Consider the following 15,489-nt stretch of genomic DNA (forward strand, 5'->3'; position numbering starts at 1 on the left):
TCTAATTGAGCTGGTGCATGAGGTGTCCTTCCCATTTCTGGTGGTAAAATATCAATTCGGTTTTGCATCATTGTTGGAAAACCTACAGTAAACCTGCTGGCAGACTGTGGATAAGATTATCGATTAAATTAAATGACCAGGCTCGTTGTAGAGTTCAGATGCACAGGTTAGCAGGAAACCAGAGAGAAGTTCAGACGTCGGAAAAAATCAGCCCAGGGAATGGATTTGGTCGGTGACTCCACCTTCTAACCTTTGGGTTCGCTTGCGAAAGATTTGGATGCCAAGCCGGTCATTTGCAAAGTGATGGGCTGAATGGCCTGCTTCATCCGTACCACACACACACGCCTGAAATCAGCACGTCATGTTTACAGCAAATATCCTGCCGATTCCCTTGATCCATCATCTCCACCCAAAGCAGGAAGTATCATAGAATTCACCAAGACAACAGGAAATACTTCAGAATCCAATGCGCTCCAATGAAATTTAACTTGGGGATGTGAGAGGAAATCAGCTGCATTTAAAAAAATGCTCATCAACTAATCAAGGCATTTAAAATGATGAATGTGTTATAACCCACATGAGACGTATGGAGACGGACCATAAGCCTCATGGAATACGAACTTCCCCGCTAAGGGTTGGGGGCCCATCAGCAGGGTAAATGGACACTAGCATAAAGGCCGGCCCAGATGTGTGGTCCCAGCTGGAGCCTGGAGTGTACTGTGTATATAATTTACTTTGTAATAAAATAAGTTTCTTTATGCCTCTCATTTTAGACTCCTCTGTGGCCACTAAAACGTGGGCTCTCACAAAGTAGCTGGGAGTGGGGGAAAGTCTTTCCACTGGCATCAGGGTCAGTAATGAGGGTGGTATAGGTGTTACATCACTGGAAGAGTAATCCAGTGCTAATGCTCTGGGTGTGTGGGTTCAACTCCCACCTTGGCAACTAGGGGACATTTAAATTCAATTGATAAATCTGGAATTTTGGTTATCATGGAATTATAATTGGTTGTCATAAAAATCCATCTGGTTCATGAATATGGAAATATGCTGTCCTTATCATGACTTCAGGCCAAAGCAATCGGTTGACACTTAACTGCCCCTCTGAAATGGCTGAACAAGCCACTCAGTTCAAGGGCAATTAGGGTTGGGCAACAAATGCAGACCTTGTCACCAACACCCATTGACGAATAAATAAGACAGTGAGGAGTATATTTAACACGGTGAGTTGTTCTGACCTAGGAACCTGAAAACATGGTTGAACGTGATGGCACAGTGGCACAGTGGTTAGCACTGCTACCTCACAGCACCAGGGACCCGGGTTCAATTCTGGCCTCGGATCACTGTCTGTGTGGAGTTTGCACGTTCTCCCCATGTCTGCGTGGATTTCCTCCAGTTGCACCCGTTTACTCCCAAAGATGTCAGGTTAGGTGGATTGGCCATGCTGAATAGTAACTTCTGAAAGGGAACTGGATGAATACTTGAAAAAATATATATTGAAGAGGTTTGCAGGGGAGTGGGACATGTAAATAGTTTTCAAATAGTGGTTGGTTGGTGCTGTACGGCTTGATGATGCTAAGGCTGATTTAATTATTCCTTTTAATATATATATATATGTACAATCATCAAGTCTAACCAAAACAATGTTATTTTTGCTGTTTGCACACTCCTGTAATTAACCGAATGCAGACATTACATGACTTTTGAGAAACTGCAGAAGACATCTTCCAGCAACAGACTTCATCGTATCCGTTTGAGAGAGAGAGAGAGAAAAATGACAATGTTCAGAGAACTCTGGAGCCAGTTATGGAGAGTGCTGGATCCCTCAGTTTGGTACAGGGTCCAGGCTGTGGGTGGATGTCTGGAGAGAGAGCGCCGCCTGATGTGTGAAGGCAGGAGCTGCCGGGGCGTGGGAGGGGAGGGGACGCAGTGAGACTGGGACCCCTGAAAGTGGGGGGTTTGAGAGGAGTACGGGGAATGGATCTTGGAAAGTTCGCTCGGGAGCACTGAGTTCCTTCCTCTTGGGCAGAGTTTCAACTTTCGAGGGTCCTCCCAGTTTAGAGACGCCCAACTCTCAAACTGGATGCATTCCTCCTCGCTTGCGGGAAAAAAAATAGCCCCCAAAATTCGCACAATTCCCATTTCTCGTCCTAGCTGCTGGTGGATCATGTGGGGGGGGAAAGCAAGGGCGAACTGCTGAAGGAACATTAAATTGTTTGAAGAGCTGAGCACTTTTCCTGAAAGGACAGTACAAACCGTTAAGGCAGGTAGTAAACTTCATTCTCCCTCTATGTGTGTGTGTGTAATTCACAAAACTTTACTGAGAAAAATACGTTTTTAGCCTCAAGCGGGTTTGCAGACAATGTTTTTTTCTTATTGCAAAAGTGGAAAAGGGGAGATTTCTAAAATGTGGGATGAGATTGAAGCCAAGATGAGGGAGAAATATCCTCTCAAACTGATCAGTTTTTAATCTCGATTTGAACTCCGAGTTTTACTTTTTAATAGAAAACGAAATGTTGACACATGTTTGGATTTTTTTTGTCTTGTTGAACACGATATTGTTTTAGAGCTTTACACTACTTTTTAACCCATTACAAATGTGCACACTGTCAGTCCCGTTAACCCTTTAAGGGCGATTGGAAGATGCCCCCACTCTCTCTTAAAGCGGGACCCTATCTTCCACGTAAAATGATTTGGGGCAGGATTATTAATTGTGCCAAATTCTCAATCGGATAGAAGACGGGACTGCAGATGGGGGCAAATCCCTACATACAATTGCCAGTTCAATGCCCCTGAAACCGTATCTAAAATTTTAGCCCTTGGAATTATTCTTTCAATTCGTGAAACGAAGAGGATCTTGAAAAACAATTAAACAATTAGTCAAGAATGTGAAGCTTCCTGACTGACTCCCAACGAGTTTTATTTTATTGCATTGAGGTCAAGATCATGTACGTCTAACCTGTTTCTTAAAAACATTTTTGAACTGAATATGTTCAATTTATAAGACACTGAAGGGGAAGATTCCAGTTGTATAATTCCAACAAACCACTCAGACCTGGGGATCTGGAGCATAGCATTTTGGAGCATTCTTTAAAACAAATGTTTTGGCTTATATTAAAATAATTACTTTGAACAGGAGGAGCATTTCCTGGAGATCTGCGACCTCTAGTGCCTTCACTGTGTACTGTAGCTCCAAGTAATGTCATTTATTCCGCTGTTGCACTTATTAACTCATTTTGAGCTGGGGGGGGGGCGCTCTATTTGAATGTTGGAGTATTTCTATTGGTTATTCTGACTGTTAACAGCTGCAATTTTGCTGACAGCTGTCACTTATCAGATAGTGTAGTAGAGTCTTTACGCAGAAAGAGGTCCTTCGACCCATCAATGACCTATTTATTCTCATCTCATTTTCCAAGCTTGGTCCATAGCCTTGTATGCTATGGTGTTTCATTGGTATGCATTGGAATGATTTATTAAATATTTTGAAGGTTCCCACATCTAATCCACTGACCTACAACTCTGAAGTCCCAGGATAGATGGTCAAATTTGAATTCGATAACCTCATGCTCTGGCAAGCATGCTGAAGGTTTTTCCACCCTTTCAGGCAGTGAGGTCCATATTCCTACCATTCTCTGGGTGGAAAAGCTTTCCTTCAATTGCCCTCTAAATCTCTTGCCCCTTACCTTGAATCTATGCCCCTTGGCTATTGACCATTCTACTAAGGGGAAAGGTGCTTCCTGTCTACCTACGTCCCTCAATATGAATAAAGTCCATTGCGTCCTTGGAAGGTGGGCGTGTTGGAGGGGCACCTGGACTCCTTCCCCAGGTTGGTAGTTGGTTGCGAGGGGACATTGTGCCAGTGTGACTGCTTTGCCTCTGATGTGCCCCCACCTCAAGCAGGTCTGAATCTGTAATCAGCTACTGCTGACTAGATATGCATCCATCAGAACAGACTGGGGCACGTAAAAAGGGCGAGGCGGGTCAGTCCTGCTCAGCAGGAGGGTATGTGTGTCCCAGTGTTCAGTAGAGTCAGAACAGTCTTTCTTGTGTTTCAAGAGCATGAGGTGACAGCTAATTCAAGCAATGCCAGTCAGCGTCATGGTTGTGCCTAGGCCATCATTTATGTATCCACACCTGAGTGAGCGAGTGGGGCCCAGTTCTGTTGTGGCCAAAAAGCATGCACAGGGACCTGGGGTCAGATTGACCCTTCCAACATCACTTGGTCAACCCCACTGGCATTAAATAAAGGAATTGCATTTATATTGCACTTCTCATAACTTCAGGACATCCATGTTTGAAGTCCAGTCTCTCTTCTAATGCAGGAAACACAGCAGCCAATTTGCACACAGGACATTCACACAAGCAGCAACGAGGTAAATTGTTTTTTCAGCCATTGTGCTTTGGAGATAATTCTTAACCCTGGGAGAACTCCCCTGCTCTTCTTTAGAATAGTGACGGGGAACCTTTTACATTCAACGGAGAGACAGAAAAAGGCATTGTTTTAATATCTCCTCCAAAGACAGCACCTCTGGCAGTGCAGCACTCCCTTAGGGTGCGTTAACCTAGATTTGGTGCTCAGCTTTCTGGAGTGGAACTTGAACGCACAATCTTCTGACCAAAAGACCGCCCAGTCACCATCCGTTCACCACTGAGTGTGAAGGCAACATCCAGCCACCTATCTTCAGGTTCAATTTCAACCAAGTGTAGTTCAGCTGGCTGTGAGTCTGCCTGGATGATGCTGTTAGGTTTTCTTGTTTGGTTGTGTCTGTTAGTCAGACACGTGACCCTGGTGAGCATTGGTGAGACTCCTGTCGGAGCCTTGTGTAAGGCCCCATCCACTGTCATTGACTAAAGCCCAGACAGTCCGACCCTTTTGAGGTGGGACTAAAAGGGATTAATTCTGAGGGCAGATTGTGCATTTTTGACTTGCGTTCCCTTAAGTATTTAAAGTTAAGTAAACAAAATGATTAAAGGTTTTGATGGATGAGATAGAGATAAACAGTTTCCTCAGGTGTGGGGGGGGTCCAGAACAAGCGGGTATAACCTTAACATTAGGGTGAGGTTGTTCAGAGGACATGCTATGAAACAGCATCTTCAAAATAAAATAGTGAAAATGTCAAACTAGCCCCCGCCCCCAGCCCTGAAAGAGGTTACAAGCATAGAACTATAGAAAAGTTAAAGCACAGAAGGAGGCCATTTGGCCCACCTTGGCCATGCCAGCCCGAGGACACCCAGGTTCCTTTTTTAATCCCACCTTCCTGCACCCAACCCATAGCCCTGTAGCTTACAGCACTTAAGGTGCTGGTCCAGGTATCTTTAAAAGAGTTTAGGGTCTCTGCCTCCACTACCAACTCAGGCAGCGAATTCCAGACTCCCATTACCCTCTGCATAAAAAAGTTCTTCCTCATGTCCCCTCTACATCTTCTGCAACTTATCTTGAATCTGTGTCCCAAGGTTTTAGAATCCTCCACCAAGGGAAGCCATTTTATCCCATCCACCCTACGTCTTCACCTCATAATTTTGTACACCTTAATTATGTCACCTCTCAACCTTCTTTGTTCCAAGGAAAATAACCCCAACCCCAACCTATCCAATCTCTCCTCATAGCTACACTTTTCTTGCCCTGGCAACATTCTTGTAAACCTCCTCTGCACTCTCTCCAGAGCAATAATGTCCTTCCTGGAATGTGGTGACCAGAATTGCACACAATACTCAGGTTGTGGCCTCACCGGTGTTTTTTTAAAAACATTTCCAACATTATATCCTTACTTTTATATTTTGTACCTCTAGCATTCCATATGTTTTCTTTACAACCTGGGGCAAAATTCTCCCGAAACGGCGTGATGTCCGCCGACTGGCGCCCAAAACGGTGCCAATCAGACGGGCATCGCGCCGCCCCAAAGGTGCAGAATGCTCCGCATCTTTGGGGGCCGAGCCCCAACATTGAGGGGCTAGGCCGGCACCGGAGGAATTTCCGCCCCGCCAGCTGGCGGAAACGGCCTTTGTTGCCCCGCCAGCTGGCGCGGAAATGACATCTCGGGGCGGCGCATGCGCGGGAGAGTCAGCGGCCGCTGACAGTTTCTCGCGCATGCGCAGTGGAGGGAGTCTCTTCCGCCTCCGCCATGGTGGAGACCGTGGCGGAGGCGGAAGGGAAAGAGTGCCCCCACGGCACAGGCCCGCCCGCGGATCGGTGGGCCCTGATAGCGGGCCAGGCCACCGTGGGGGCACCCCCCGGGGCCAGATCGCCCCGCGCCCCCACCCCCCAAGACCACGGAGCCTGCCCACGCCGCCTTGTCCCGCCGTTCAAAAGGTGGTTTAATCCACGCCGGTGGGACAGGCAATTTATCGGCGGGACTTCGGCCCATCCGGGCCGGAGAATCCAGCGGGGGGGGCCCGCCAACCGGCGGGGCCTGATTCCCGCCCCCGCCGAATATCCGGTGCCGGAGACTTCGGCAACCGGCGGGGGCGGGATTCACGGCGGTCAACGGCCATTCTCCGACCCGCTGGGGGGTCGGAGAATGACGCCCCAGGTCTTTCTGGGATTCAGGTGAAATTTTGAAAGTGAAATTAATAGGTTAAAGGTGAGAGTATTAATGGTGTTAGGGCTATGTGAGGTGGGGTGTAATTTACAAGATGGGGTGTAATTTATAAGATTTACCTTTGACGTTGTAAATAATTATTCAGACAAATATTCTGAGGTTAAGCAAAGGACGAGATAAGTTTATTGAAACTCTTTCACGAGCTAAGAAAACTAGGTAAACATCAATCACCATTCATACATCACGCACATTCATCTGGGTCCATCCACCCACCAATACAAGTAAGAGGATAGGCTGACGGGATTTTTACAGTTCATGAAAAATAAAACAGAGGAGTATACAGTTAGCCTGACCTCGGCTGCTTTTGGCTTTATATTGTGGCTGTTCTGTTTATTTGACTTGCTGAGTGCAGTTGTACAGAGCAGATTTCCACATTTTATTCCCAAAGGAATATCTTTCCTCAAGATAATTACTTTGAAAAAAACGGGCAGAATACATCTGAGAGAGAGGACTCAGAGCTTCAGCAACCTGTCTCAAGACAGCCATGTATTTTATTCTTTCTCTTCTGCTTGGTAAGCCTGTATAAAAAAAGAACCCTGTTGGCTGTATATTCCAGAGAAGGGCCACTAGTTCATGTCAGCTACAGTTATTGTTTCAGGATGATAATCGCATTTTGATGTCTCATTTCAGAAACAATTGAAAAATCTCAGGATGGTGTGAAGTCAACAAGAGATGGAGTCTTTCACACTCCCTAAGGGGCTGCGTGTCTTTTTCTCCATCCTACTCGGTGCAATGAGAGATTGTGTATGGTGCACCGGTCTGGGCAGTTTTGTCATTGCCATTTAGAGGGCTTGGTGTTTTTAAAAAATCTAGCCAAAAAAGAAAAGTTAGAAATTGAATCTTTGAAATAGGACTTTCTTGTAACAATGGATATGGAACCAAGGGAGGTAAATAGTGTTGAAATACAGATATGCTATGATCTAGTTGAGTGGACCTCAAGGGGCCTCCGCCTGCTCTTGTATTCCTTTGTGATCTCAGATCTTGCAGAGATTGTTCCCCTTTGTTGACCCTCAGGAAGCTGACATGACCCTCTGCAATGCCTGATCAGGTTGGTCAATAAATATCCCTGAAAGCTTACTCCAGCTCTCCTGCACTGAATCTCCAGCGAGGCATTAGGCCCCTTTCTTCAGTAAAAGCAGAACCTTTTCATTCCACGATTGCCTCCCTCCCAAGAGTAACCCTAGAACCAGCTGGTATCCATTTCTCACAAGCCACTGGGGGAGATCTTATACCTTCCTGTCAGACTGCAGTTCAAAGGTATGTAGGTTTCTGACAGGGACGTGACACAAGTGACACACTCAAAGGGTAGATCGCACGACCCTTGAGCAGAGAAATCCTTTTCACTGCTGCACTCTGGGCCACTTTGAGACTGTTATTTAACTTGCTGGGCAGTTCAAATCTGTTGTTGGGAGCTGGGGTGGGGCCTTGCCAGGCCTATTTCAGAATTTGCTGCAAGTAATAGCCTTCTCACTCCAACTCTCAAACCAGTTTTGTGGAATAGTGGTCTCAGTTTTTGGAACCGAGCAGAAGATTCTCTGTTTCTTTTCTGTTTGATGGGGATTGGTCGAGAATGGGAGGGGTATGCTGTTCAGGATAGCCCCTCTTGGTTCCTTACATGGGATTCCGTGGCCTGCTATTGTGTGTGTGGGGGGAGAGGGATATGGAACTGTATCCTCTTGTTCGATAACCCGGCTGGATATTGCTACTCTTTACCCATGTTGTGTTAGATTCTGGTGATGTCCCTTGGTGCTTCCACACATCTTGCTTGGTGTTGGAGCTTGGGGAGTGAGAGGAAGGGCTTATATTTACAGTGTGAGAGTGAGGCCATTCAGCCCATCAGGTGTGCACTGACTCACTGAAAGAAGATTCAACCTAGTCCCACTCCCCAGTCTTATCTCCGTAACCTTGTACAATGTCCCAGACACCACTATCACCATTCCTGGGTATGTCCAGTCTCACCGGCAGGACAGACCCAGTATAGGTGGCAACACAGTGATATACAGTTGGGAGGAAGTTGCCCTGGGAGTCATCAACATTAACTCTGGACCCCATGAAGTCTCATGGCTTCAGGTTAAAAATGAGCAAGGAAATCGTCTGATGATTACCACATATCCCCGGCCACCATCAGCTGATGAATCAGTACTCTGCCATGTTGAACACCACTTGGAGGAAGCACTGAGGGTGGCAAGGGCACAGAACATGTTCTGGGTGGGGGACTTCAATGTCCATCACCAAGAGTGGCTTGGTAGTTCCACCACAGACTGAACTGGCCGGGTCCAAAAGGACATAGCTGCTAGACTGGGACTGCAGCAGGGGGTGAGGGGACCAACAAGAGGGAAAAACATACTTGACCTCATCCTCACCAATCTGCCTGCTGCAGGTGCATTTGTCCATGACAGTATCAGTAGAAGTCTCACTGGGCAGCACGGTAGCACACTGGTTAGCACAGTTGCTTCACAGCTCCAGGGTCCCAGGTTAGATTCCCCGCTTGGGTCACTGTCTGTGTGGAGTTTGCACATTCGCCCCGAGTTTGCATGGGTTTCCTCCGGGCGCTCCGGTTTCCTCCCACAGTCCAAAGATGTGCAGGTTAGGTGGATTGGCCATGATCAATTGCCCTTAGTGTCCAAAAAAGTTTGGTGGGGTTACTGGGTTACAGGGATGGTGTGGGCTTAAGTGGGGTGCTCTTTCCAAGGGCCGGTGTAGACTTGATGGGCCGAATGGCCTCCTTCTGCACTGTAAATCCTATGACTCTAAGTGACCACTGCACAGTCCTTGTGGAGACAAAGTCCTGTCTTCACAATGAAGATACCCTCCATCGTTTTGTGCTAAATGGGATAGATTCAGAACAGATCCAGCAACTCAAGACTGGGCATCCATGAGGCGCTGTGGACCATCAGCAGCAGCAGAATTGGATTCAACCACAATCTGCAACCTCATGGCCCAGCATATCCCCCAGTCTACCATTACTACCAAGCCAGGGGATCAACCCTGGTTCAATGAAGAGTGCAGGAGAGCATGCTGGCAGCAACACCAGGCACACCGAAAAATGTGTCAGGCTGGTGTAGCTACAACACAGGACTACTTGTGTGTCAAATAGCAGAAGCAGCAAGTAATAGACAGAGCTAAGCGATTCCACAACAAACCCATCAGATCTAAGTAGTCCTACCACATCCAGCCATCAATGGTGGTGGATAATTAAACAACTCACTGGAGGAAGAGGCTCCACAAATATCCCCATCCTCAATGATGGACGAGCCCAGCACATGTGTACAAAAAACAAGGCTGAGGAATTCGCAACAACCTTCAGTCAGTCAGAAGTGCCGAGTGGATGATCCATCTCGGTCTCCTCTGGAAGTTCCCAGTATCACAGATGTCAGTCTTCAGCCAATATGATTCATTCCACGTGCTATCAAGAAACGGCTGAAGGCACATGAAACTGCAAAGGTTATGGGCCATGACAATATCGTGGCAATAGTACTGAAGACTTGTGCTCCAGAACTTGCCGTGCCCCTAGCCAAGCTTTTCCAGTATAGCTACAACACAGGCATCTACCCAGCAATGTGGAAAATTGCCCAGGTGTGTCCTGTACACAAGAAACGGCAACTCCAACCCAGGCAATTACCACGCTATCAGTCTACTCTCCATCATCAGCAAAGTGTTGGAAGGAGTTATCAACAGTGCTCTCAAGCGGCATTTATTTAGAACTAACCTCACGGACTCTCAGTTTGGGTTCTGCTAGGGTCATTCACCACCTGACCTCATGACAGTCTTGGTTCAAACATAGAACAAATCAGCTGAATGCCAGAGGTGAGGTGAGAGTGACTGCCCTTGACATCAAGTCAGCATTTGACCGAGTATGGCATCGAGGTACCCTAGCTAAACTGGAGTCAATGGGAATCAGGGGGAAAACTCTCCACTGGTTGGAGTCATACCTGGCACAAAGGAAGATGGTTGTGGTGGTTGGAGGTCAATCATCTCAGCTCCAGGACATCACTGCAGGAATTCCTTAGGGTAGTGCCCTAGATCTAACCATCTTCAGCTGCTTCATCAATGGCCTCCCTTCCATTATAAGGTCAGAAGTCGGGATTTTGCAGATGACTGCACAATGTTCAGCACCATTCAGGACACCTCAGATAATGAAGCAGTCCATGTCCAAATGCAGCAAGACCTGGTCAATATCCAGGCTTGGGCTGACAAGTGGCAAGTTACATTCGCGCCACACAAGGGCCAGACAATGGCCATCTCCTACACAAGAGGATCTAACCACTGCCCCTTGACATCCAATGGCATTACCATCGCTGGATCCCCCACAATCAACATCCTGGGGGTTACCATTGATCAGAAAATGAACTGGACTAGCCACATTAATACTGTGGCTACCAGGGCCGGTCAAAGGCTAGGAATCCTGTGGCGAGTAACTCACCTCCTGACCCTCCAAAACCTGTCCACCATCTACAAGGCACAAGTCAGGAATGTAATGGAATACTCTCCACTTGCCTGGATGAGCGCAGCTCCAACAACACTCAAGAAGCTCAACACCATCCAGGACAAAGCAATCCGCTTGATTGCTCCCCCTTCCACAAACATTCAAATCCTCCTCCACCGATGAACTGTGGCAGCCATGAGTACCATCTACAAGATGCACTGCAGGAACTCACCAAAGTTCCTTAGACAGCACCTTCCAGACCCACGACATTACTATCTAGAAGGACAAGAGCAGCAGATACCTGTTAAATCCACCACTTGGAGGTTCCCTTCCAAGTCACTCACCATCCTGACTTGGAAATATATCGTCGTTCCTTCACTTTTGCTGGGGCAACACCTTGGAACTCTTCCCCACGCCCCCCCCCCCCCCACCTCCCCCTTAACAGCACAGTGGGTGTACCTACACCTCAAGGACTTCAGTGGTTCAAGAAGGCAGCTCACCACCACCTTCTGAAGGGCAACTAGGGGTGGGCAATAAATGCTGGCCTAACCAGCGACACCCGCATCCCATAGATAAATTTTTTAAAATGATTTATTTTCAGACAGCTAGCAATCCTTTTGAATACCTCAATTGAACTCGCCTCTCAAGGGGCGAAATTCTCCCCCAACGGCGCGATGTCCGCCGACTGGCGCCAAAAACGGCGCCAATCAGACGGGCATCGCGCCGGCCCAAAGGTGCGGAATGCTCCGCATCTTTGGGGGCCGAGCCCCAACATTGAGGGGCTAGGCCGACGCCGGAGGGATTTCCGCCCCGCCAGCTGGCGGAAATGGCATCTGTTGCCCCGCCAGCTGGCGGAAATGGCGTTTGGTGCCCCGCCAGCTGGCGCGGAAATGCGGCGCATGCGCGGGAGCGTCAGCGGCCGCCGACAGTTTCCCGCGCATGCACAGTGGGGAGAGTTTCTTCCGCCTCCGCCATGGTGGAGGCCGTGGCGGAGGCGGAAGGGAAAGAGTGCCCCCACGGCACAGGCCCGCCCGCGGATCGGTGGGCCCCGATCGCGGGCCAGGCCACCGTGGGGGCACCCTCCGGGGATAGATCGCCCCGCGCCCCCCCCCAGGACCCCGGAGCCCGCCCACGCCTCCTGGTCCCACCGGTAAATACCAGCTTTGATTTACGCCGGCGGGACAGGCAATTTCTGGGCGGGACTTCGGCCCATCCGGGCCGGAGAATTGAGCGGGGGGTCCCGCCAACCGGCGCGGCCCGATTCCTGCCCCCGCCCAATCTCCGGGAGCGGAGACTTCGGCGGGAGCGGGGGCGGGATTCAAGGCAGCCAACGGCCATTCTCCGACCCGGCGGGGGGTCGGAGAATGACGCCCCAGAAGTCCATTCCAGGCTCTAACTGCCCTCTGGGTGAAAAAGATTTTCCTCATATCACTATTACTCCTATTGCCAATTATTTTGATGAGGCTTCCTTAAGTTCTTGACCATGCCAGCCAGTGAGAGTCAGTATCCTTCAGTTTAATCCTGCCCTCGTCCCAGTCTGTCTGCCTCCATGGCTGCTCCCAGAGGATTGCAGCAAGTGTCGAGCCTCAGTTCCTGGACATGGCCCTTGAAGTGTACTTGGATCCTTGTGGTCTCCAAAGGAGCCCCACATATCCCAACACTCCAGGTGAATATGCCTGAGGTCTATATCCTGTCACAAACCTATACTGGTATACATTTTGGCAGTGAGCCTTGAAACTCTTGACCCTCTGATTGCTGCTGAACCCTATTGGTCTCCAGGTTGTAACAAGGGCACTGGCAAAGTTGCCACAATATGTTTGCAAGGATGATATGCAAAAGGTTCTAACTATCGGGAAAGGTTAAATAGGCTGCAGTTCTTTTCCCTCGAACTGAGAAGTCTAACAGGAGGACTGACGGAGGTCTTAAAATGACAAAAGGGTTTTGATAGGGTATACACGGAGAAGTTGTTCTTGCTTGTGGGAGGGATCAAAACTACCAGTCATAAATATCAGGGACTGGAATCTCCGGACCTCCAGCCACGTGTTTCTCGGTGGCACGCTGTTCGCTGGCCCTGGGATTCATTCTTCCTGTCACTTGTCAATGGGATTTCCCATTAAAGCCACCCCAGGCCGCTGGGAAACCCACGACGGAAGTGCACTGCCAGCGGGAAAAGAGAATCCCAATGGCCGGAGAATTCTGGCCCAGATAGTCACTGATAAATCCGATAGAGATATGAGGAAAAAACTATTTACTGAAGAGTGGTTGTGGCATTTAAGAGGAAGGTAGGGATAGACTGCTATGTTAAAGGGTGAGATAAAGTACAGTGGCCGTGTAAAACCCAGTTAGACCTATTTTTGTGCTGTAGTTTCCAACTAATTCTATGTCATCTCGACACGTCTTGGGTCAGTTGGGCTGAGCTTTGCACTCATGTCCTGTTTATTCTTATACAGGTTATCTCTAAGTTAAGGCAAGCGACGTACTTGGGTGGGCTAAGGAGGAGTGCGTTGTTGCACTTCAGTTAGTACTGACTCTGGGTCAAGCCAGGTGTTTAGGTGATGCGGTAGCCCTGCAGTCCCCAAAGAGTGGGGCCTGTTATATATTCCCGACGGCCACGGAACTGAGAAAGACGGTCCATCGAGTCTGCCCTGACCCTCTAAAAGAGAAGCCTACCTAGACCCACTGCCCTGCCCTAACCCCCAATAACCCCACCTAACCACATCCCTGGGCACTATTTGCTTGACCTTCAGGATGAGTCATTACCAGAGGTCCCTCTGCTGGGTTTTGGATGGTGGCCTCTTTCTTTGTAACTCTCGGCAATTCTTTAAAAGGCCGTCTCTCTAATTTGCAGGGGATGATTGTGTCCTGGGAGGGGAGGGGGGTGAACCAGATGGGGTTGGACATTTGATTGTTGATCTTGGTTGGACATTAGTGACCGAATATACCTAATTTGCCCCCCCCCCCACCCCCCAATCTTACTTCCTGTTGAGAGTAGAAACCTTTCGCCACGCTTGCTACTCAGCAACCCCTGGCTCCTAATCCTGCCCAGATGCCAATATGGGTCGATGGCACATCCATGAAGTAATCGATGAACACCAGTCAATGATTGTGCAGTTTTTGGATCTTGGTTCACACTTTGCAACAAATTGTCTATTTGTCACCATCCTCCATCACATTGCCTTGTAATATAGTCACAATACATCATCATTTATCTGGTCTCCTTTACACATCTCCTGAATCTCCTCCCTAAACCCACCTTGGTCTATAGAATACAGCGAGAGCAACAGAAAATTGGAGAGAGAACGCAAACTGGAGTGGTTTAGGAAGGAAATTCCAGATCTGTGTGGGTTTCCCCCCACAGTCCAAGATGTACAGGTTAGGTAGATTGGACATGCTAAATTGCCCCTTTGTGTCCAAAAGAATAGGGTTATGGGGTTACGAGGATAGGGCGGGGGAGTGGGCTTCGGTGGGGTGCTCTTTCAGAGGGTCGGCGTAGACTCAGTGGGTCGAATGGCCTCCTTCTACACTGAAGGGATTCTATGCCTCAATCTAGAAAGTGCTGACCAATCGTTAAAGGTGTTGAATAAATATGAGGGCACCACGGTAGTACAGTGGTTAGCACTGTGGCGTCACAGCGCCAAGGTCCCAGTTCGATTCCCGGTTTGGATCACTGTCTGTGCGGAGTCTGCACGTTCTCCCCGCATCTATGTGGGTTTCCTCCGGGTGCTCTGGTTTCCTCCCACAAAGATGTGCAGGTTAGGGGTTAGTGGGTTACGGGGATAGGGTGAAGGTGTGGGCTTGGGTAGGTGCTCTTTCCAAGGGCCGGTGCAGACTCGATGGGCCGAATGGCCTCCTTCTGCACTGTAAATTCTATGATTCTATAATTGTTTTTTGTGACATAAAGTATATTTCTGGTTCCCGACTCTGACGCTCTTTTTGATTTATTTTGTAGTGTTCACCAGGTATTTCTGATCTGCAGACAGAAAATGCTCCCAACATTTCTCCCGTTGCTGCTGCTTGCCTGGGGTCTTGTTGACCCGGTGAAAGGCCAGTTTCCCGAGCCTACTCCTAATCCAGAGGAATGTACAGGTAGGAGAAGAGGAGTTTCAGAGGTTTGGCGGTCTCCGTAAATTGCTTTGAGTTTGGTCACTTAAGTGTTTTTCCTTCATCATCCCTCCCACCCCAGTGTGAGTATTGAGCTGTGCTGGGGTGAAGGGGCAATGCCAATGTCCTGTGTGGTGCCGAAGCCATCTGATCAGGAGATGTCGGTTTAGTTGCCAGGACGACTGGCCCTGACCAGAGCTGTTCTTTCCGTCATTCCTGCTGCAGTTGGAACTGGCTGTGTGAAATGAGAAACGTCCAAGATTCAGACCAATGGTGTGGTGCAGTGATGGCCCTTTTCTGAAATTTTAGTAGTGAACACAAAGCAATTTATTCACAGTGATCTTCAAGAGTGGCATCATGTTCGCA

At 48.5% G+C, this 15,489-nt stretch overlaps 1 protein-coding gene across 5 annotated transcripts in view; it reads left to right on the plus strand.

Moving 5' to 3' along the window:
- Positions 1 to 1,973: 1,973 nt before the first annotated feature.
- Positions 1,974 to 15,489, plus strand: part of col6a2 (collagen, type VI, alpha 2) — a 111,190-nt gene continuing 97,674 nt past the window's right edge. Inside the window, exons 1-3 of one of the 5 annotated variants that reach the window (XM_072483054.1) lie at positions 1,975 to 2,264; positions 4,320 to 4,370; positions 14,972 to 15,108. In XM_072483054.1, the coding sequence (XP_072339155.1) occupies positions 15,006 to 15,108 (103 nt within the window). In that variant the 5' untranslated portion in view covers positions 1,975 to 2,264; positions 4,320 to 4,370; positions 14,972 to 15,005. Of the gene's footprint in view, positions 2,265 to 4,319; positions 4,371 to 14,971; positions 15,109 to 15,489 lie in introns of all 5 variants that reach the window. The other 4 variants (XM_072483064.1, XM_072483073.1, XM_072483046.1 and 1 more) reach the window with 4 other exon arrangements.

This window comes from Scyliorhinus torazame, chromosome 2 (genome assembly GCF_047496885.1).
Source record: "Scyliorhinus torazame isolate Kashiwa2021f chromosome 2, sScyTor2.1, whole genome shotgun sequence".
Taxonomy (NCBI): Eukaryota; Metazoa; Chordata; class Chondrichthyes; order Carcharhiniformes; family Scyliorhinidae; genus Scyliorhinus; species Scyliorhinus torazame.